Source organism: Thunnus albacares, chromosome 4 (assembly GCF_914725855.1).
Source record: "Thunnus albacares chromosome 4, fThuAlb1.1, whole genome shotgun sequence".
Lineage (NCBI taxonomy): Eukaryota > Metazoa > Chordata > Actinopteri > Scombriformes > Scombridae > Thunnus > Thunnus albacares.
In genome coordinates this window covers 21,529,666-21,551,092 of record NC_058109.1, presented here as the reverse complement: position 1 = coordinate 21,551,092, position 21,427 = coordinate 21,529,666, and the positions used below count along the sequence as shown (strand labels likewise).

General features: G+C 38.4%; 2 protein-coding genes across 4 annotated transcripts; both read right to left on the bottom strand.

Annotated features, from left to right (window-relative positions):
• Nucleotides 1-1,173: 1,173 nt before the first annotated feature.
• stat2 (signal transducer and activator of transcription 2) lies at nt 1,174-11,926 on the bottom strand. Of its 2 annotated transcripts, XM_044348066.1 has the most exons (24): nt 11,642-11,922; nt 10,656-10,796; nt 10,408-10,552; nt 10,187-10,282; nt 9,548-9,640; nt 9,356-9,434; nt 9,120-9,199; nt 8,859-9,010; nt 8,432-8,590; nt 8,244-8,333; nt 7,593-7,652; nt 7,427-7,447; nt 7,219-7,312; nt 6,856-6,903; nt 6,633-6,716; nt 6,387-6,485; nt 6,140-6,275; nt 5,159-5,211; nt 4,584-4,669; nt 4,319-4,455; nt 3,980-4,168; nt 3,739-3,793; nt 3,433-3,524; nt 1,174-2,092 (listed from the first exon to the last, which is right to left on the bottom strand). In XM_044348066.1, the coding sequence occupies exons 2-24, from the start codon at nt 10,784-10,786 to the stop codon at nt 1,863-1,865; spliced, it is 2,409 nt and encodes an 802-aa protein (XP_044204001.1). In that variant the 5' UTR covers nt 10,787-10,796; nt 11,642-11,922; the 3' UTR covers nt 1,174-1,862. The 2 variants fall into 2 exon arrangements, with proteins under 2 accessions (XP_044204001.1, XP_044204002.1); XM_044348067.1 differs by lacking the exon at nt 3,433-3,524 and having other exon boundaries at nt 1,725-2,092; nt 11,642-11,926.
• A 3,557-nt stretch (nt 11,927-15,483) lies between these two features.
• On the bottom strand, nt 15,484-18,499 carry apof (apolipoprotein F). 2 transcript variants are annotated; one of them, XM_044349336.1, is made up of 2 exons: nt 18,205-18,499; nt 15,484-17,610 (listed from the first exon to the last, which is right to left on the bottom strand). In XM_044349336.1, the coding sequence occupies exon 2, from the start codon at nt 17,568-17,570 to the stop codon at nt 16,230-16,232; it is 1,341 nt and encodes a 446-aa protein (XP_044205271.1). In that variant the 5' UTR covers nt 17,571-17,610; nt 18,205-18,499; the 3' UTR covers nt 15,484-16,229. The 2 variants fall into 2 exon arrangements, with proteins under 2 accessions (XP_044205271.1, XP_044205272.1); XM_044349337.1 differs by having other exon boundaries at nt 15,484-17,605.
• Between the last annotated feature and the right edge of the window lie 2,928 nt (nt 18,500-21,427).

The following is a 21,427-nucleotide window of genomic DNA, read 5'->3' as shown; positions in this document are numbered from 1 at the left end:
ATTAGCAGCAAAATGTAGTGGTTTGGTCCCTCTATTTCAGTCCAGTGCCCCTCCAAAGGGTCACCAGATAAATCTGAGGGGTTGTGAGATGGTTAATGGGAGAAGAAAGAAGAAAAAAACAAAGTTCTGATACACAAATTTGTTTTCAGTTTTGGACTTTTTCTCTAAGCTTTGATTTTTGGTGAAATATTGGATCATTTGAACATTTGATCATTTGATTTATTGAAATGAAACCATGTGAGAAGTTTAGAGGTCAAAAATCACTATTTGGTGGAGCTGTTAACAACTCATAGACATCTGAAATGTGATCCTAAAAAAGTTGGAAACCACTTATTTCATCTTTAACAATGTGTTGTATTTTAAAAGCTTGTTATATTGTTCATTGTTTCAAATCTTCATTAAGTAAAAAAGTAAATAAAGCTGTCAAATAAATGTAGTGGAGTAGAAAGTACAATATTTCCCTCTGAAATGTAGTGGAGTGGAAGTATAAAGTAGCAGTAAATGTCATTAAAACTCAAGTAAAGTACAAGTACCTCAAAATTGTACTTAAGTAGAGTAATTCTGTAAATGTACTTAGTTACTTTCCACCGCTGGTCAAAATATATTACTTAATCTAAAGATGCTCTTTTTAATTTTGTTTAACTTACTGGATAACAGCTAACTGCTAACGCTAACCTATTTAAGCTATCACACAATATCAACGGTTAAAGCGTTTTTCAGAGCTAACCGCTAACTGATAACAAACAATAGTTTATATTTACACACCTGACCTGTACACAGCAACTGGCTTGTGTTTCTGGCCACCTGACGACCATAATATAAGTAAAATATTCACTGTTCCTTCAGCTTTGGTTATGTCTCTTCAAAGTCCGGAGAAACATTTGTCTTTAGCATGTTAGCTGTCTGACTCTCGCTGTTTATTCACCTAAAAACAGCTGCCTGCTGTTGTTTGATAGGCGGAACTCAACCATACAATTATATATCTCCCTAAAGCTGCAGATTTATTTCTTATTTGAATTCATTTTATTTATTTTAACATACAGTTTGATTAATGCTGGACCACGTTACAATACAGTGAACTTTAGACTCATGGAAGAAAAACAGCTTCATATCTGTTTTTCTTAATTGTTGTTGGGATTTACAACATTCAGTAATTAATGAAAAAAACAAACAAACAGTCATATCACATTTATTGATGATAACAATTCATTTTGATTTGAATGAACAGATAAATGCAAAAGTATATAAACGGCAGAAGTGCTATGTTTCAGTATAATGGATCACAAGCTGAACAGTGAGGAACAAGTAATAATAAATTATGTGCAGTCTCGACATTCTACTATACAATACCTCATATAATCATTTTCCCACCAGCTTAAAAAGACAGATTTATAACAATCCTTAGACGTCTGGACCAAAAAATCCAGGGCCTCCAAATGCTAATTGTTTCATATTTTAAAAAAAAGAGTTTAAAATGCATGAGAGTTAAGGGGTCTAATACAGGTGTCTGGGACTCTAATGGAGTGGATATGAGTCCAGCTCATTCAATTATCTCTTTCACGTCTTCAAATAGTCTCACTGAATCATGTTCAACGATATGACAGCAGAATAAATTGGAATTATAATGAAAGTTAACATCAGTATTCAAATGCTGGTAACAAAAGTTCTTCATAAATATTCGCTGTCAGGATTAGTAGAGTAGTATTTCACATGAAAACAGTATTCAAAGCAAACTATTATATCAGTGCTGGGTTTGCTAAGCATGCCACAATTTTAGGACATGTATGTTGTAATGTAAGAAGCTAAGAGTAAAGCTGACAATGAGCGAGATATAGTGGTTTGGTTAATAACACAACAGATGCTTAATTGAAGATGCTTCCACAGGATTGTTGGGCGGGCAAATGAAAGGCTTGAAGACTGAAATCAGGCAGCATTTGGTCATCTTGCAAGATGTCAGAGTCATCAAAGAGGTTGGGGTTGTTGAGGTACATCAGTAAATCGTCCTCTGGGTTTGAAACCGAGCCAGACAGCATGGGATCAGGACGATACGTTTCCAGAGACGACTCTAGAGGATGAGGATCGCCGTTTTGTTCTGAGAGAAGAGAAAGAGCCAAGAGAAAGAAATTATTTCTGCTGCTGTGGCCATGTTATTTATTTCTGGTACTACTTTCACTGAGGAAATGAGAGCAACAAAAGGTTTGTTGTGCGATGCAGCTCAAAACCACAGATAATTTCTGTAGGAACTTATGTACAAGTAAGATTTGATTTAGTGGAACATACTCATGCAATGTACTTTGGTAATTGGGTGCTTTGCTCCAGCACAGTCACTATTCAACTGTGCTGATGATGTTGCACATTTATCATTACTAATTTATTCCTGAATACATTTTACTAATTGCATTTCATTTATATTTTATGCTTGTATTTTCTTTTGAGTTTGTTTAACTCGTGTAATAGTTCAATTAAAAGTACTTATATTACTGTGAGCTACAGTACATCACTCATACCTTTTGTACTTCACAACCAAATCTGTACAAGGATCTCAATATTTACTGGATTGGAAGAAAAAAATAACTTACCAAAATATTTCTATGTCTTTCCAAATTTTCAAATGAATTTAGATTTTTACCAATGTAAGATAAAACGCTATTACTAGCACCAGAGCCGCTGACACCGGGGAAACACCGGGTCCTGGGTCAAGGGAGGACCCAAAAAGGCCCTCTAACCTTTAAATAATCTACTGGAATATTTTGTCAAAAATACATATTTGTCAAAACTTTATATAGTATTTTTGAGGAAACAAAAAAGAGAAAATGATAGCAGAAGTGCAACGGACTTTATGGCCAGGTATTTGAAAAAAGATATTGAAGTGGAAGATGCAGCTGCGGGGGGCGGCGCGGACAGGGCGCGGCCTGGACATGAGCAAGACACATACGGTGGGCCTGAATAGCACTATTACTCATAATAATAATAATAATAATAATCATATAGCCAAGTTATCTTAGCTTTTCATTATTGATCAATTACTGCTGTTTTCATTTTATACAGTTTTCCAGTTGATTCAGTGGAAACATCAAGCAAAGTGTCGGGTGTTGAAGCATCAGAGGATAAAATCAAACACTTAAATAAGATGTTAATAGAGTTAGTAACAGTTTAGCTCAACCAGACCACCTCCATACCGGTTAGATATTATGTTCCAACTACATGTGCATGCAGTACAAGCAGCCCCACAGGTTATAAGTAAGAAGTTTCACACAATTTCATAGCTGTCACGTGACATGTATCGAGCTGCAGCACATTCCCCGTTGATTTCATGCAGCGCAAGGCCGAAATAGAGAGAGCAAGACAAGAGCTCTGTGATGAAGGGAGGGAGAGCGATTTGTTTGACGAGGTTTTTAACTGGATGGGACAGCAAGGAGAGCCATGACTCACCAGCTGACTCTCCACACGGGCCATTGTTTGGCTCCAGGCCTTCACCCTGTGCCATGTCAGAGGACATGGGTGACTTAGCCCCCGGTGTGTTCCTACATGACCAATGACAAACAGTCATTACATAAAAGGGTGTGGGTACACTACTTCTTAGATGAAGTAAGTGCTTTTTTTTTTTTTTTTTTTTTTTTTTTTAAAAGATGTTTTTGTATAAAAAAGTATATTTAGAATATAAGGGACGGTTTTATTTTAATTCATACAAACAAGACACTTTAAACCAGGCTGTAGAAAATAAAATAATATACTTACTCCTTCGACACAAACATCAGCTTAGTTTTGATGTACTTTATGTAAGGACTGTCAGCTGAAAAAGAATAAGTTTAAATGTGATTTGATGTGTCATATTCATCTCCAATGTTCACTGCAGTGTAATTTTACCGATGACAACTGCGAGGCAAAACACCATTCAGCAAATGACATGTGAGTTGTATTTTTTTCATATTCCAAAAATCTTTTAAGTGGCAAACAAAAAGACTGACGTTGCACTCACCTCCGCTCTTGCCAGTGTAGTATTTTTGGAAAGCCTCATTTTTCGGGGTGTTGGGATATAAATAAAGTAGCGGATTTTCTGGGACATTTTCAGCTTCTAAGATCTGGTAATTCCTGATGATTTCATGGAAGGGAATCTGGCAAAGGTCAACTTTGGTGAAGGGCTGGACTGTCTTTACTTCAGGCTCACCTAAAATATACAGAGGATGATCACACAATAGAAGAAACATGAGTGAGGATAATGAAACATGTAGCTTGTCTGTACTGTATTTCTTAACCGTCTGCCTTCTAACAGCTTCAAAATATTTTGCAGCATTATAATGAAATGAAAGCCTCTCACCAGTCGCGGTGGTGTCCACCCAGGAGAAGGTGATACCTCCGATGACACTTTCACTGAAGCGCAACAAGAACGTGCCTCTCTGTTTTTTCTTCAGGAGGGACTTCTCTTTGCCTTTGCTCACGAAACCCATGATGAGGCTACAACACAGATGAAAAATCTTACTCAGACACAAACTCCTATTTCCCAAGAATTAAAGAGATGAGCTCAACTGCTCAACTCTGACTTAAACTCAGATTTGGCTCAGTGTTCAGCATACTGTACGTACCCATCCCTCCACAGGTCTTCAAGATATGTTTTCACCATCACCAAGATGCCATCAAACCACACCCAGAAAGTGTCAGGAGTGTTTTCCTGCAGCAGAAGTGATGGAAATGCTCATCAACACACACCAACAGAGAGTATTCACAAACAATACTTAAAATGCTGATGTCTAGCAGCTAATATTCACCATGTTCACTGTGTTAGTTTGTTAGGTAGCTGAATTATATGTATTAGCACTCAGCACAAAGCACAGTGAAGCTGTTAGGAATGTTGTTTTTGCAGATGTTTGGTCATAAACCAAAGTACTGGCCAAATTGAGATTTTGACCTGACGATGGCCCTAGATGAAAAATCAGGGGATCACCAGGTTATTACAATTCATCCTGAGGGGAACATGAATGAGTTCACCAAATTTCATGGCAATCCATGCAATAATTGTCAAGACATTTCACTCAAAACCAAAACATCAGAGAAGCAGATCACTGAAGTCAAGATATATTGAGTCAAGTGATCGGTTGACCGGCGTTGCCTTTCAACGAGCCGCTAACAGGCAAAATTTCCAAATATTCAATATTCTTACCTTGCTAAATTTGGACCAAGCTACTTTGCAGGTGTCATAGTTCTGCTGCTTTCCTGATGAGAGAAAAATGAATAAATGATGTATTATGCAACACACTGACACAATCTATAATGAAAACATGTTTACGAGACATGAAGGATGCTGGATTATATTGTTTAATCATAATTATCATCTATTCAAACTGTGCACAAGTCTTTATGGGTATCTTCATAATTCCAATCTAATACGATTAACACACTTGAGACAAGCACTGGTGGATGTGGGTGTAATGATTATAAATTAAACAGCTTGTTAGCTTGTCTTCCCTCACATCCAGTGTTTGCTCTGAATGATGCAAAAGAAATAGGATACAAGAGAAACTGAATCTCTTAATTGGGAGAGAAGATGGTTAAAGATTGCCAATTTACTACTTCCCCCAATGGTTAGACTAGAGCACAGTATGTATGTTCAGCTCCATTCTTGTGAGAAACTGCTTAAGTAATTTCTTACTTTGCGAATGCACACACAGTGAAGTACAGACCAGTGCGAGCTTCAGTACAAATTCATCTAAAATAAAACACGACGTACAAATCTCTCCAGTACACCATGCTTCCAGCTATCTTTTGGAAAGACTGACAAAAACACTTGGTGAATAAAGCACAGTGTACTAGAGAAGGGTTGTGCGGCGTGTTTTAAAACTGAATAAATAAAACAGTAAACATTTTGCCCCTCCAATCAGTGACAGAGAGGATGCAGCTCAAAGTTTTGTCACCATGTTCCTGATGATAAAAGCGCTGCCAGGGAGTTATTTTTTATATTTAATGTAAAGCCGATCAGTCTGAAAATGCGAGATCCATTTTAGAAAAGTATGTCAAAATCAGACCAAAATGTCTCAAATGTTTCCTGATATCATGTTTGACTCACAGATGAATGAATTTAGCCCCATTTATAGACTAACAACCACAAAAATAAACCAAGACAAGCAGCTGGAGCAGGACTTACCAAAGAGTCTATGTGCAATCATTTCCAGCTGATCATCATTCAGACCACGTTTGGTGGCAAAGAGAAACTGCCAGCTCAGCATCTCTCTAAATTGTGGCCAAGTGGCAGCAGGAGAGTTGGCAAAGAACTTAACGTCCTAGAGAAACACAGACACATTAACAGATAGAACATTCATTTCTGATGGCTTACAACAGTATAATTACTAAACAGCAAAATGCTGCAAAGTGTGTGTTTGGTGATCTCTCACTTTGGTGTCCTGACTGATCATGTTGAACCAGAGCACAGAGGCCCAGGCGCTCTGCTGCTGGCTGGAGTTGGAGATGATGGTCACTGGGAGGGAGGAGGCCTGTGTTGGGTGTCAGGGGAAAACAACTTTCATTAAGTCATAGACGCAACACGAAAAAACAATAAACATGATGATATGATGCTGTTTTTTTTCCGAACCAATGTAGGTTGATGACATTTTCATATAAGGAAGCAGAAGAAACTCCACCTGCAACTCAACTGACAAGCCTTTCAGTTCAAACACAGTGTCGAAGTAGATGATGTGCAGCTCCTCTGTAACACTCAGAGAAATCTTTCAACACAACACACAAAACACACACACACACACACACAGATCATTATTCAGTTATTTACACTCTTCTTAAATTATTAATAATTGAGATAATCTGTATGCAGTGATGGCATCTTCAGTGTTGTCAATGTTAACTCACATCACTGACTCCTTTGCCGCCACTTCCACATTTCTGCTCCTTCAGAGTCTACGAGGAAAAGAAATTTAGCTTTTAAATAATGGAGTTTAGCTGTTGGATGATGCTTGAGCCCTTTATGTGTGCATTTGAGAATAGCATTAACACTCATATAACACAAAAATACTGGGATAACTAGGCCCAGGTTGAAAGTTACAAAGAAACGATATGGAACAGTATGAGAGATATTACTGTATAACTCAGTGTTATCAACAGTTTATATTAGTGTCAAATGTAGTCAATAGTCAAGTAGACAAGTCGACAGTGATTGTCTTTTTCATTGGTCTTTGTCACAGAAAATTCTCTTTCCAAATCAATTTCACTCACTAGATGTCTGAAGTCTGCTACCATGCCTCCGCTCTGGCTCTCTGTCATGTTCAACGCCTTGCTTTTGGTCCCCAGGACATTAAAACGTCGATATCTGCAAGCATGACAGGTCTGGTCAAACATATACACATAAATGTGAAAGCGCGATACAATTCCTCTGGAAACACCACTTGATACGGAATCTAAAGTTAAATAAAAAAATACTCACCCTTTGATCTGAGGTGCTTCCCTAATTTCAGAGGAAAGAAAAACAGAACAGTGACCACCAGGGGGCGACACAAGTAATCATCCTGTATTGTCAAGTCAAGAACTAATGGCTGCAGGTCTGCTTTGTGTGAAGTGGAATTAACTCAAACCAAGAGAGGGAATCTCACCTGTCCATGGATACATTTACTTTCATGGAGTGGTTCAGCTCAAGAAACTTGACAAGCAATCTGAAAACATTAAATCAGGCATAAGATACAGGAAGAAAACAGACAGTAATGTGGAAAAACAGGAAAATAGAACCACTCTCAAGAGTACACTAAGGATTAGATTAAGTTTGATAGACTAAAATCACATTTAGGAAAACAATAACAGCTTTACAGAATAGCATTAAATTATCCTTGTTTTCCTTATTAATCTCACATTAGTTCAGAGCAGCTGATCTTGTAATTAATGTGCAACAACACCAGTTCTGTACATAATGCAATCAAATAAACTGAGTTTAAGTGTGTTTAGCTCCACTATAACTCGATGTATCATTTTGTTTGTGAAGCATAAGATATTTGCCTTCTTCCAAATGTTTTCCATGCTTCTTCTTTTTTTAGAATAAAAGTCAAAGGCCTAACATGAGCAAACATCATGCTAATTACTACATATTTAACTATGAAAACTGATACTGAATGCCACATAACTATCAATGCAATGGTCAGAATTTACTTATCCAAAAGTCTATACATGTAGATTACATTATAAACATGTCCTAAAAGTAAATTCAAATGAATACATAGAAATATAGGGATAACCTGAAGTGTTGCACTGACCTGGTCTTAACAGAGAACTGGACATTTGTGCGGAGAACCAGTGGGCCTTTCCCCTGAGGCATGGATGGCTGAGTCTCAACCACGAAGGCACTTCAAGAAATAAGAAAACACCAATGTCAGGAAACTTCCAATGGAAATTATAAGAGAGCAAGAGAGCATGTCGAACAGTGTCGTAGAGAGAGAGAGACCTTTTGATTAAGTTTTTCAGAAGAGTATCTGCTCTCTTCTGCAGAGCTGGTCTTTGGATCTTCACAGGGTCGTTGTCATAGGACACCTTTCCTACCAGCTCCTCCAGCTTACCAATAAACTCGCGCACCTGGAACAGACACACTGCCACACAGGTGAACCTGCAAAACAAGATGAAAAGAGCAAAATAGATTATGTTCACACAGGCATTAGAGAATGGAAATAGGGCTGAGGATAGTGATGGTCTCAAATTCCAGCTGTAAGACACTTTGACAGCTGCTGTCCGGACTTACTGGCTTTATAGAATTAAAATGATAACTGCACGTTTTGCTCTAGCCAAGAACTTTCTGATGTAATATTCAGCATTCGTGCTATTAAAGTAAATGTCCAAGATTAAAACTAGTGTGGGGCATGGAGAGATAAACATACCATTTCTCTAGTTGATCCAGGCAAACATTGTCTGGAGCTCCAATACAGGCTTTCTGCTGCCTCCTCTGCCACTCCACCAGCTCTTTCTTCACCAAAGTGTCGGTCAAGTCATCAATCCTGTCCAGGAGCTTGTTCAGGTCTGACAATGTGCTCTAGAGGAGTGATTATATCATGGTTTGGGGAACAAAAATGAAAAGAATTAGGAAAATAAATGGACTGGTGAGATGAAGGTGTTGTTGAAGAATATTAATAACGTCTTACCTTTCTACAGTCGTTCAGTCTGTTGACAAGTAACTGAAGAACTTTCATTTGTTGGTTCTTATCGGCCTCTTCTCCCCTCGCTGAATAAGAGTTTCCACATTGAGATCACAGTTTCCAAACAAGAAAGACCAAAGTAAAAGAGAACATGTAGCTGGGATTCGGGCCACTTTTTTATTCATCCCCAGAGAGCATCATCAGAGCGTGCAAATAAAACCAGAACTTTCTAATGTGCTTACCTTCCATCGTGTGGGTTTGGTATTTAAAATCAAACTCATCTTGCTGCTCCTCCAGACATATCATTGTATGTTCCATACACTATATTCCAAAACATACAGAGAAATAAAAAAAATCAGTGAATGAACTGTAATATATTTCATCAACAAAGCACAACAAAATAACATTAAGCAACAATAATAAATAATCTGCACCTGCACTTCATTCTTGAGGCCGGCCATTTTACGTTCAAGGTCCTGCTGGCTGCTCGTCTCCATAGCTTCCTGTTCTACATGCAAAAACTGGACCTGAGAGAAATCAAAGCCGTAGGAGGATCAGGCATGTAGATAAGGTGATTCAGATGTGGGTGACATTGTTATACAGCAAAGAATATGTTTGGATGAAAGTGGAGGTTAAAACGACATCACTACTAGATGGAAATATTCGTTTTTTAGCCCACACACTGAGTCCCGCAGTTTGTATTGAGTACATGAACTAAAAAAACAGGACAAATTCTATCATGGAAATTCACACCGTACACATTTTCTTTGTAGACTTGGCTTTCAATCCTAAAACATATGTATGAAATTGCATTACTGCAGACACACAACACATGTACTATTAATGGTTGACCACTGAGTCATATGGGCATATGTATGTGCAATGTAAAGTGACTATATGACACACAAGAGAAAACTTTAGCAGTAAAATATTTGCCTTAAAAAAGTAGCATGAGTCAAGCGTTATCTTTTAAAACAATATGCATGTATTATTTTCATTTGTATTCTGTGTGTGCAGAAGGGTGTGTCTGGTGTATTGTATGTGTCAATAATTTGATGTGCTGTTGCCCCAACCTGCTCAGCCAGATCAGCAGTCTGCAAGATTTCCTTCTCTTTTTCTAAGAACCACAAGATCGTGCTTGCCAAAGTCATCGGGTCATCCTGGTACCTCTGTGAGAGGAGAAAGGTCGGATCAGAGTCAAAGTTAATTACTTAAAATTATTAGCAAAGGCAGGATAATGAGAGGAAAAAAACACCTGGGATGTTGAGAAAGTACTCTTTAAAGACAGACAAACCTGAAAGTTATGTTTATAGCGTCTAATGTTGTGCTGCATTAAGAATGACTCCTCTTGTACAAAGCGACTGTGCTGGATATCCAGATTCTCCAACAGGACTTGGAACAGCACCATGGCAAAGTCCTGGTCCCGTGCTGCTCGTTGCCTTGAGAACAAGGAAGCAAGATGTAAATACAGTACGTGACAAACAGGATCAAATATTTATGACTCTAACTATATGAGGGCCACAAGAGATAATCCTGCCTTACCACTCCTGCTTCTCTATCCAGGCAGACAGGTAGTGCCGAACATCCATTGGCAAAGCATCCCTGTCATAGAGCTCGTGTAACTGCTGTGTGTACACAGCAGGCAGCTGCCTTAGTCTCTCCCACTGAGTCATGCTGAGGTTGCTGAGGAACATACCAATATTAACACAAACAGCCAACACACATATTAATGACTAATTCAGTGAATAACAGCTGTATACAGCACACAGTACAGTGAAAAAGTTTTTTGGCACTTTAGGCATGTTACATTGTTATCTATCATGCAATACCATCAGGCAGTCAGCTGATTGGTCCCAAATTTATTTTGCAGTATGATAATAACCCCAAACACACAGCCAGAGTCATCAAGAAGTATCTTCAGCGAAACGAAGAAGAAGGAATGATGCAATAGATGATATGCCCCCCACAGATCCCTGATTTCAACATCACCATCACAACTGTGGCAAATTCATGCAGGAACATGAGTACCGAGTACCTTGAAAAAACTGCAGGTGTACCGAGGAGAACTGGTGTTGTTTTTTCAAGGCAAAGTGTGGTCAAACCAAATACTGATTTAAGTTTTTTTCTGTTTACTGTACTAAGTTGGCTGATTAATAAAACTATTCATGGCATTATTTTCACTTTACAGCATTTTTGTGCCTAAAAGCGTTGCACAGTACTGTAAGTCCTGAAACTCATCTATCCATAAAAACATCATCGAACTAAAAAACAATAACATTTAATTTAAATGGTGATAGGTTCATACAAGTCAATAATCGACAGCGGAAGGAGCAAAGAGCAAACTGTTATGCTAACCTATGACTTGTAATAGATGCAAATTATGTAATTATGTTTCTGTAGTCTACTGAAAGTTGAGACCGAGTATATTTCATTTGTTTATTCACTAACGTTAGCTCTTTTCAAAACAGTCTGTCAACATCGCAGACAGGGCTAATAACACATTATTTATTCACCACATATGTACTCACCTAATTTCATACGCTGCAGTCTGTCCGATTTTTCTGTAGAGATGTTTTAGTTAGTTGCGTTAGCCGATCATTTAAAACAGGCGCATAGCTAGCACTTGTTTTTCGACGTTACTTGGTGGCTGCAAATGCTGATATATGTTGATAATACAACTTCCAGTTGTTTGCAGGCTTATGAATGTTACTTCCTCCGTCTTTTCACCCCGTTCTCTTTTTCATTGGATATCTACTTATCCCTCCCAACTGCCTCTTCTCAAGCTAACCATGGGCGCCATGTTGGCTCTGACGTATTCTAGTTAAAGCGGCATTAGGAGCCGAAATGTCCGAGTCCAGTCGCGCAGTTTCCTCGCGAGCTCGGAGTTAACAATTGATTGGTCGAGCCCGACAGAGAGCAGCACGCGCTATTGGTATATTCACACGTCACTCTGTTGTGAGGACAGCGACGAGCAGAATAGAAACTTAAGGCCCTGTCTGAAAATTTCCAAGAAATGACGTTGTGAAACTCATTTAGCGAGAAGAGGAGCGTGTGACGCAACAATTTGAATAATTCCAAATCAGTTAACCACAAAAGAGGTTGTGTCTCTTTGGCATTAGTTTACAACCACGTGTTTTGTCTTCTGCATTTAAAATTGTTGACAATAGGCTGGTGGAGGACGTGGGCGTATTCAGAAGTGCTGAGACTCTATATAAAAAATACCCTGTTATATCCTGCATTCAAAACTGTCAAAACAAAACAAAACAAAACAAAACAAAAAAGAGGTACCTCAGGAAATTGTGCTCAAAGTATGAAAGGGAAAGTACCCATTAGCTATGCGGAAGAAATTTCCATTGAATCGTTATTACTGATGCCTTAAAGTGTAAATACCCTATATTTTTCTGGGGTAGTTGGTCGAGGTGGAATTCATTTGAACTACTTTATATACGTTTAGTTTAATCTATAACAATGCACCCTTTTTAAGGTTTATGTGAAATAAATAATTCTGGCAGTCAGATAAATATAGTGGAGTAAAAAGTGTTTTCCTCTGAATATAGTGGAGTTGTAAGTATAAAGAATACATAGCCAATATTGGTACTCAAGCACAAGTACCAAGAATTGTACTTATATTTTACGCCACTGCTTTACCTCAGTAGCATTTTTTTTTTTTAGATCTGTACACAAAAATCAACATTTTGTTAAAGGTATCCATTTGTGTCTTGTATGTCATGTGTGTCATGTAATGTATACCATGTAATTCGTTATTTACCTTTATAATATTTACAATTTGTTCTGTCCTCAGAGAGAGCTTGGAGTATCTTGGAAATAATAAGCAGTGGTAGTGTTATTTTTTGGCTGTTACCACCATAACAATAGCTGTGGCATTTATTTTATTCAATCATACAGTTCCTGCACTTTCCAGCAGATGTCACACTTGACACATCAGTACAGAAATGAGGATTCCACTTTGGATTTCTGTAAATTGAAAAGCAATGAAAACTTTCTATGCTGAAACTCAAAATCACAGGACTGTAGAAATGATTGAATCGAATTGACTAAAGCCATGAATTTTGTACCATTTTCAGGTTATTTTAATTCACATTACCTTTATTCATTTAACTGTGAAATTACATCTTTAAAAGTGACCGTCCAAAGGCAGTTTAAGTGAAATTTAACCCTCATCCTATCAACATATTTAACATATTAACACATAAGGACTACTGACTCCAAGAATAAACTATGGTAAGAAACAACCTTCATAGCAAAAGTTTAACATATTTCTTCTCAAAACATTATTAGTTATGTTATTAATGTCATCTAAAAAACAGATTATTATTATTTTAGGAAAGTTACAGTTAATTTGCATATTGTGTAAAAGGAAAATATATACTTTTCTTTAATACAAATTGCAGCTTTTATTCCAAGTACAATCTTTCCACAAAGCCTTCAAAATGATTGATAGAGTGTCCCTAAATCACCAGATAGTGTGTGATACCTTAAATTAGCAAACATGAACTCAATAAATAGTTCCAGCTATTAAAACTGCAGGGGCAGAATTGGGTGCTTTTGACTGGGGTCCCCCTAGGACTCTGATACATTGGTATTTTTAGAAAGCACTAATTAAAACAGAAACAGAAAAAATGATATGAAGTCATTAGAAACAAATTGATTGACAAAGTCATGAAAAATTGGAATGAAAGAATAAAGCACCTGTGACACTCTGTGGTCTGCAGGTTCTCCAGTTGGTAGGATGGATGTTGAATCTAAAGAAGTATCATAATTTAATCAGGTGTAATTTGTGTGTAGCCTATTTGTAGAATGTACACACATTGCCAGGTTAGTTAAAATCTCCACATTATCAAAAACAAAGCAGAGGACATGATCTCTGTGCCATAAGCTTCCCCCCATATAAACCTTACTCTGTAAACAGAGTAGTTTACCACCGGTGCAGTGATTGGTTGAGGTTATCAGCTACAGAGCACATACGTACTTTATATAAACACATGTTGTTTTACACAGTCTGCACACTACTGCTGGAGCTGGAAGTCAATCAAACACGGAAGATTTTAATTCTGACCACCCGCCTGCAATCATCTGAGAAAGATGAAGTGGAAGCATTAATGAATCAATTTCCCAGTAAGACTGTTGTTTTCTGCTTACAGCTCAGCACATCTTACAATCAGACCTGCTCAGCCAGCTCCCTGAGGTCAGACCTGCCTTTGATAACACCAAAAATACACATTGTTATATCTGTGGAGAGATGGGAAACCTGAGAGAGAGGTTCAAAACTGAGGTGCCGGAGTTATTTTTCTCCTAGACAAACAGACATGTTATCTAACATTATTAGATAGATATTAAGAGATACAAGAGTGGCTCTTTTAATTAAAACAAATCAGTTTCTGCCATTACCAGGAAGCAGACTGTGTGTTTCCTGTATTGCTTATCTGACAAAAAAACACCCAGCTTATTCCTTATCTTTTTCCATTACGCACAGTCAGGGCTAAAGTGATAATATATATGTTTTATAATTAGCTACTAAGCTGATCAACTTGCTGAGAAATAAGAACTGTGGACTTAGTTTTAGGAAAGCAGATTCATCATCTGGTAAAAAGTTCACAGGTCAGTGCTGGCTCAGGCTCAGAACAGAGATAACTTATTGTCCATTAGTTATCATAAATAACTCAGCTCTGTTTCTGATAATAACTCAGGTTTTTGACAACATATTGCTAATGTGCATCTATAACTAGTGAACATGCTCTGTTTTGACTAATATAATAAAATCAATGGATCCATCCACATTAGGTTGTCCTGTTCAAGGTGCCTTCAGGGAGCTTGTCCCAGTATGCATTGAGCAAGAAGCAGACAACAGTCTGGATGGGTCACCAGTCTATCAGAGGGATAACACACATACACAGACAGACAAACAGATTTCACTTTACCCAGGATGCACGTCTTCGGACTGTCGGAGGACATTTCGAGTTGTCACCGTAAGAAAGGCACCAGTGTTACTGATAACCTTAACAATGGCACCATTATATTCAAGTGCCACAGTGTGTGACAGTGAACCAGCATAAACAATACCAAGACCCTGAAACTGAAGCAACTAAATGGAATTCAGTCGTAGTCATTTTTTAAGTTTATTTACATATGTGTGCTTTTCTTACTGCGACATCAAAATGCCTTCTGTGAAAAAGGTCTATTCAGGATCCTCCTTCAGTGAGATGACAGAGTTTATCCACTGAGCCTCCTCGCTGCCCTCATGGTAAGTCTTATCATAAGCATATACTACACTATGATGTTGTATTTGGCAGCTACAGAGCGTTTACTCTTTAGCATATAAACTACCACACTGACAGCCACTGCATGCACACAGATTTAATATACACTTTATTAACATGTAAAGGAAAACATATAAAACAACAAAATTCAGTTCTCAATCTATTGTCCCTGCAATTACACCAGAGGTGGGAATGTGACTCTGACCAGACAGAAGGTTTTGATAGGAAGGAAGAAAACTGATGGAGGACATGAGGAAAAGAAAAAACAGTGGTGGAGGGTACAAATCAAAGTCTTGAGGGTTTAAGGGCTGAGTTTCCTGAGACCAGTTCTTTAAATGTTGCTGCTTAACAGGATAAATTGTACAACTGTTGTATCTATTATACACAAAAAGAGATATTTTTCTAAAAGCAAAGGTACAAAGCTTATTTTCTGACTTTACTTATTGTTAGATTATTGAGATTGTTTACAATGAATGTGTAATGTAAATCACTTTATACTATTTTAATAGCCTTAAGGTTAGATTGTCTCTCTTTCTCTCTGAAAATCATGAAAATCATCTTCAAGAAAGAATAATTATTGTGCAAATTGTGTAAAATGATGTTTATGTGCACAGTTACACAAAACAAAATGCAAAAAAGCTTTTTTTCCCCTTTCAAACATGATTCTGATGATCCACTGAATAATCCTGTTTTCCAAATTATCTAGATTATGTAAAGTCTGGTAAGATATTTTGTTACTCCGAAACCATGTCAGTTAACGAACATTGATCCTTTCTCGTTATTTTAAAACATGTATAAACTAAAATATATTTATTACTAAAGCTTCACAAGCATCAGTCTACTGTACAGTGATGACACCTTCCTCCCAGCTGAACTGGTTCACCAGCACGTCGTCTTCATCCTTCATGGAGTTGAGTAGATACCTGACTCCAGCTTTTACCCCGGTTTTCACCCCTGCTCCCAGGGCATAGCCCGCCACCCCGGCAGTCCCCCCTGTGGCGACCATGAGAGCATCTGTGCCAAGGTCAACGGCACTGAGGATGGCTCTCTCCTTAGCAGTTTCCGAGCAGTTGACTGAGGCATAATACACAGCTGTGCCGAGATTGTAGAGGGTGCTGACAGCAGGGATCCACTCCATCACGTTGTACACGCGCTCCTCACTTTTGTTGATGCAGCTCCTTTGGGTGCTGCGCCTCATCCGTCCACCTGAAGCGGCGGGGATCGAAACATCCTCCTCTGCACTGCACTGACGGATCCAACACTCAGACTCGGGGGATTCAGAAGGCAGGATGCGACTGCCTTTCTTCAACACTGCCTCATACTTGCCAGGTTTGTGTAGTCCACTTCTGGTCACACCAGCACACAGGACTCCCAGTCTCTCACAGGTGTCCACAGCCTCCTCCAGTCCACCTGTGGCTCCATCCACAGCTGTTCCTACCAGTATGGTTCCATTCACACTGGTCCAACCCTCACAACGCTCCTCCTGCTTAGAGGTGCCTTGTCCCATTGTACCCTCTCCCACCACGGCCAGCTGCTGGATGTTAAACATCAAAGCCTCTAAGTGGTGCCCTGCTTGATCCCTTTCTGATGTAGATGCTGTTGATGCAGGTGTTGGCGTGGATGTTGACTTGCTCATCCTCCTCTTTATCAGATCCTCCACCTCCATCAGGAGCTCCTCTGTGTCAGTCACTCCCAGCAGGTCATACAGCTTGAGCACCAGGGTCTGCGCCTCCTGTGGGCAGCCTGCCACCACCAACACGGGCACTAAAGAGAGACCCAGCAGCTCCTGCGGGAACACGGAGGATAACGGGTCATCCACAGTGCTGGCAGACAGTAGATCCCCACAGCTGACATTTCCTTCAATGTGGAGATGATCTTGAATCTGCCCCTGAAGCTTCGCCCTGAGGACTGATATGACATGTTCAGCAGACTGGATTCTCTCCTCTTTTTGTCCAACCGCTGACACAGGACCAGGCTTTTCTGCAGATGAGAGACTGAGCTGGAGTCGGGAGCCCCGGAGAGCCTGATCATCCTGTTTGGTCGTCTTCTCTCCAACTTCATGGATGTCAGTTTCTGGAAGCAGAGTCTTCCTCAGTGCCAAAGGAGGTGGCACTCTGCACAGAGCCTGTTCATTCAGCAGGAGCTGGATCACAATCAGCCACTTGAGCTTGGAGAACATCCTTCCACTCTTGTTAGAGCTCTTTTCTAAAACCACTACACTAAACACAGGAGAATAAAGAAAAGCAGGCCAGCAACATAACAAATTAGTCCTCATTGTACATAGTAAAAAAAACGTTTCTTAAACAAGATTATTGTTTTTTTTAATGTGCTGTCATTCAAAACTCAACTCTAATCCTGTAGTCTGTTGTGTTTATCCTGTACTCAGTCACAGAGATTAATGATCCAGTATCCAGCCAGTTTTATGGCTGAATTCCTATCTAGTAAAGTTTTTAGAGTCACAATTAAATCCCAATGTAATAAAAACAAGTTTATTACATGAATAGGTGTTTTAAAAGTGACCAATTGCCTGCATTTTCAAGATTTTTATACTTTATTAATGGGTAAAAACATTGATCCACACTATACAAACAAACAAATAATCAATATTTTAAAATGTTTTGAAGATTTCTATTTTTTTAGCAATGCAAAAAAAGAAAACAAAAAAAGCAGTGCATCCCAATATGGAGCTTTGACAACATTTGTGCATGCCCTCTTTTTCCTGCACTCACTACAACTAAAAATAGAAATGTTGTTCCACCCACAACTTCATAATTTTATTGCATGTTTTAATCCAGTGGCAGCTCTTCACCTACCTTAATGATTAGATGTGGAGTCCGCAGCGTAGCAGTACGACCAATACGGCTTCAGCATGTACTGTAGGATGCTTTTGTTTGTCCTTTTTCCCCCACTTTTTTTTTTCTTCCACAAAACATGCATAGCGATCTTCTTTCTCTTTGCCTCCAATGAGAATCTCCTTCTTTACACATGACATCCCACAGCCCTCCCTCTGTCTCATCTGTCTTTCAGCTCTCTCTTCTCTTTGGCCTCATTGCTCAACGGGGAGATCAGGGCTTGAATATTGATTCACGTGGGGAAAGTCCATGTGTACTAAAGCAGTTTTGTTTGTCTGCCCTGCTATCCTCTCATCCCCCCTACCCCCTCCTCTCACATCTCTCCGCTCTCTCTCTCTCTCTCTGTCTCTCTCAGTCTGCATGTTTTGTTTTTGACCCAAATATTTGAAAGACATCTCCCCTCATGCCGTGAGCAAATTTATCTCTTACAGCCAAGAAGTGAAGTGAGGAACATGAGGGCTATCTGAGGTAAAGATGAAATGGAATCCAAACAAAACTCAATATTGTAATTGGTGTTTTCTTGTTACTGACATCCTGTTCACTTTCCTTGTATTCTTCATATCTTAACATACTATTTTACTATGCAAACTTCATTTAAGATATGACCTCTTTTATACTCTGAAAACCTCATTCACTCATATAATGGGAAATTGTTAATACAAGTCCATCTGTTTGGCAATCAGAGCAGCCAGAACAGCCAGACTTTGCCCTGGAGCACATCAGTGTCAGTTTGACCTTGTCGGACTCGCTTTGATGATGAAATTACTTGATTGGAATTGGACTGTGACCTTTTTTTGCACAATAAAATTTGAACTTGAAGTAAACAATGTAAACAATAAAAGAATAAACAGGCCATTATGTCGTAAAAAAAAAAAAAGAAGAACCGGAGATGCACATTTTTATGCTGAATCTCAATCAGGGTGCATGTTTCTTTCAGTGTCTAGTTGTATTTGTGCTGTGACCAGTATTCAGTACAAAAGAACGCTCTCGTTTCACGGAGATTCAAAGAATTTAGGCTTGTTCCCCTCCCACTTCTACTATACCTCCCTCACTTTCACTTCCTCCCTACTCGCTCGCTTTCTTTTCCTCTGTTACACACACACACACACACACACACACACACACACACACACACACACACATACACACACAGTCTGAGAGAGTACTCCAAGGCTTTTATTCTCTCCCTTCTTTATAAACTCAGAGGCTCATTGAGGAACAAATTGTCCACAGTTGCCAAAAACAAGCATCAAGGTTTCACCGTGAAAATCTGTGTTTGACTCAATTTTGTCAAACTCTTGAAAGAATAAAGTTTTTTATTCTAGTAATTATTCTTATGTCCACAAAGCCTTGTGAACTTTAAAAGTGGCCCTCATTGCACTATAGTTTGAACTTAGTGCGACATACATGGACCATTTTATAATTTCATATGTGAATACAAAGTCTCAGGAGGGCAGGGATCTACAATAAGCATCCTAGACTCTGTTGTTATGATACTTTCTATTAAGTGATATAATTACATAACATATAATTATCTTGTGTACAGAGCAGGGCTTTAAATCACTCATTAATCATCATCTCTGCCAGGATTTAAAGTCAAAGAATGTGATCGTCTACAGAGAAGGAGAAATGAATCATCTTATTTACAAATCAAAGGACATAGATGGATAGATAATACACTAAAAAAGCTGGAAACATATGTATAAAATCCACAAAATAAATAACGACTTGGTATACTTGGGAGCCCGAGTTTGAACCAAACAGAACAGATACATACTGCAAGTTTGGGCGTCAAAAGGATTAAAAACATATTGACAAATGCTGACAAACAATACCATAAGCGCATTTCAGCCATTAGTCATTAAATGTACCCTTTAATCATAAAGGGTACATTTCTTTCATAAAAATCATAATGGGGTGATCAATAACACTTTCAAAAATATATAAAACTCTCAAGAACAATATGGACACCGATGATAGCATCCAACAAATAGGAGATCAGCTGAATGAAGAAGAATGGAGGCAAATGTGCAGAGAAATTAATAAAACAACAAATTCTAAATATTGGAGGGAATTTGCATTGAAATGATATACAAGATTTTTTATTACTCCAAACGACATTCGAAAATTCAGTGAAATCAGACCGCTGGAGAAAATGTGATGAGACACATTTTCTTTTTCTGTCTCATTTTAAAATCATTTTTGCATTATAGTCATAGTGAGTATCATGTGTATTCTCAATATGAAATAAACAATTAACCCAATATATTATTATTCTGCAGGAAACAGACCAGTACCTGTATATACTTATATAAACATTTTGTGGGTGTACTGAATTATGAATTAATTACAATAAAAGTATGAAAAAAAGGGATCATCTTGCCGTCATTGTTGTGTGTTTTTAATGAGTTTGTATGGATAAGATACTCACTCTCTGTGTGTGTGTGTGTGTATGTGTGTGTGTGTGTGTGTGTGTGTGTGTGTGTGTGTGTGTGTGTGTGTGTGTGTGTTGCTGATTCAACAACACTAGATGGTGATGTGTATCCACAGAGGACACTCTGATACTGACATCATCCTCTGCCAGCTCTGGCAAATCCTGCAGTATTCCTCAGAGAGACTTTGTCCTCCAACTAAAACTCCACCAAAATAAAACAACACTACAGAGGCAGAAGATTGATCATCTATTAGAGATACATGATCTCACATCATAGCATGACACTGGAGGGCAGCCTGAATATGGAAAGTTCCTCACAAGTAGATGAGGGAAAAAATGTGGAAGTTAGTCTTAATGGCTCTTGACAATGATGATGATGATGGTGGTGGTGGTGTGTTACTGGACTCCCTCAGAAAGGGATGTTTAGGGTGATTTCAGTTGTTTATTTTCTACCTATTGAATATTAAGAATATGTGCAATTTTTGCACCCATATGAGCACAAACGTGTGTGTGCGTGTGTGTGGATGGATTCACACAAACGCAAATACATGTTTTAAAAGTAAACAGATGTAACTGTAAAGTAATTGTAATGAATTAATGATTTATAAACGAAGTATTCAATGCAGGACAAACATGAGCAGAGAAAATGGAAGGAAAACAGAAACTGAAATCATGCTATTCTATTATTTTACTGAAAATGAAACGAAGAACAGTCTTTTTTGTTCAGAATGGTGGTTTTGCTGTCTTACA

Bases quoted from the DNA above. Each gene is read 5' to 3' on its own strand.
- apof (XM_044349336.1), bottom strand. From the start codon at position 17,570: ATGTTCTCCAAGCTCAAGTGGCTGATTGTGATCCAGCTCCTGCTGAAT.
- stat2 (XM_044348066.1), bottom strand. From the start codon at position 10,786: ATGACTCAGTGGGAGAGACTAAGGCAGCTGCCTGCTGTGTACACACAG. The intron at 9,641-10,186 runs GTTGGGGCAACA...GATTTCTCTCAG, and splicing joins CTGCTGATCTGGCTGAGCAG to GTCCAGTTTTTGCATGTAGA. The intron at 9,200-9,355 runs GTAAGCACATTA...ACTCTTATTCAG, and splicing joins CCAAACCCACACGATGGAAG to CGAGGGGAGAAGAGGCCGAT.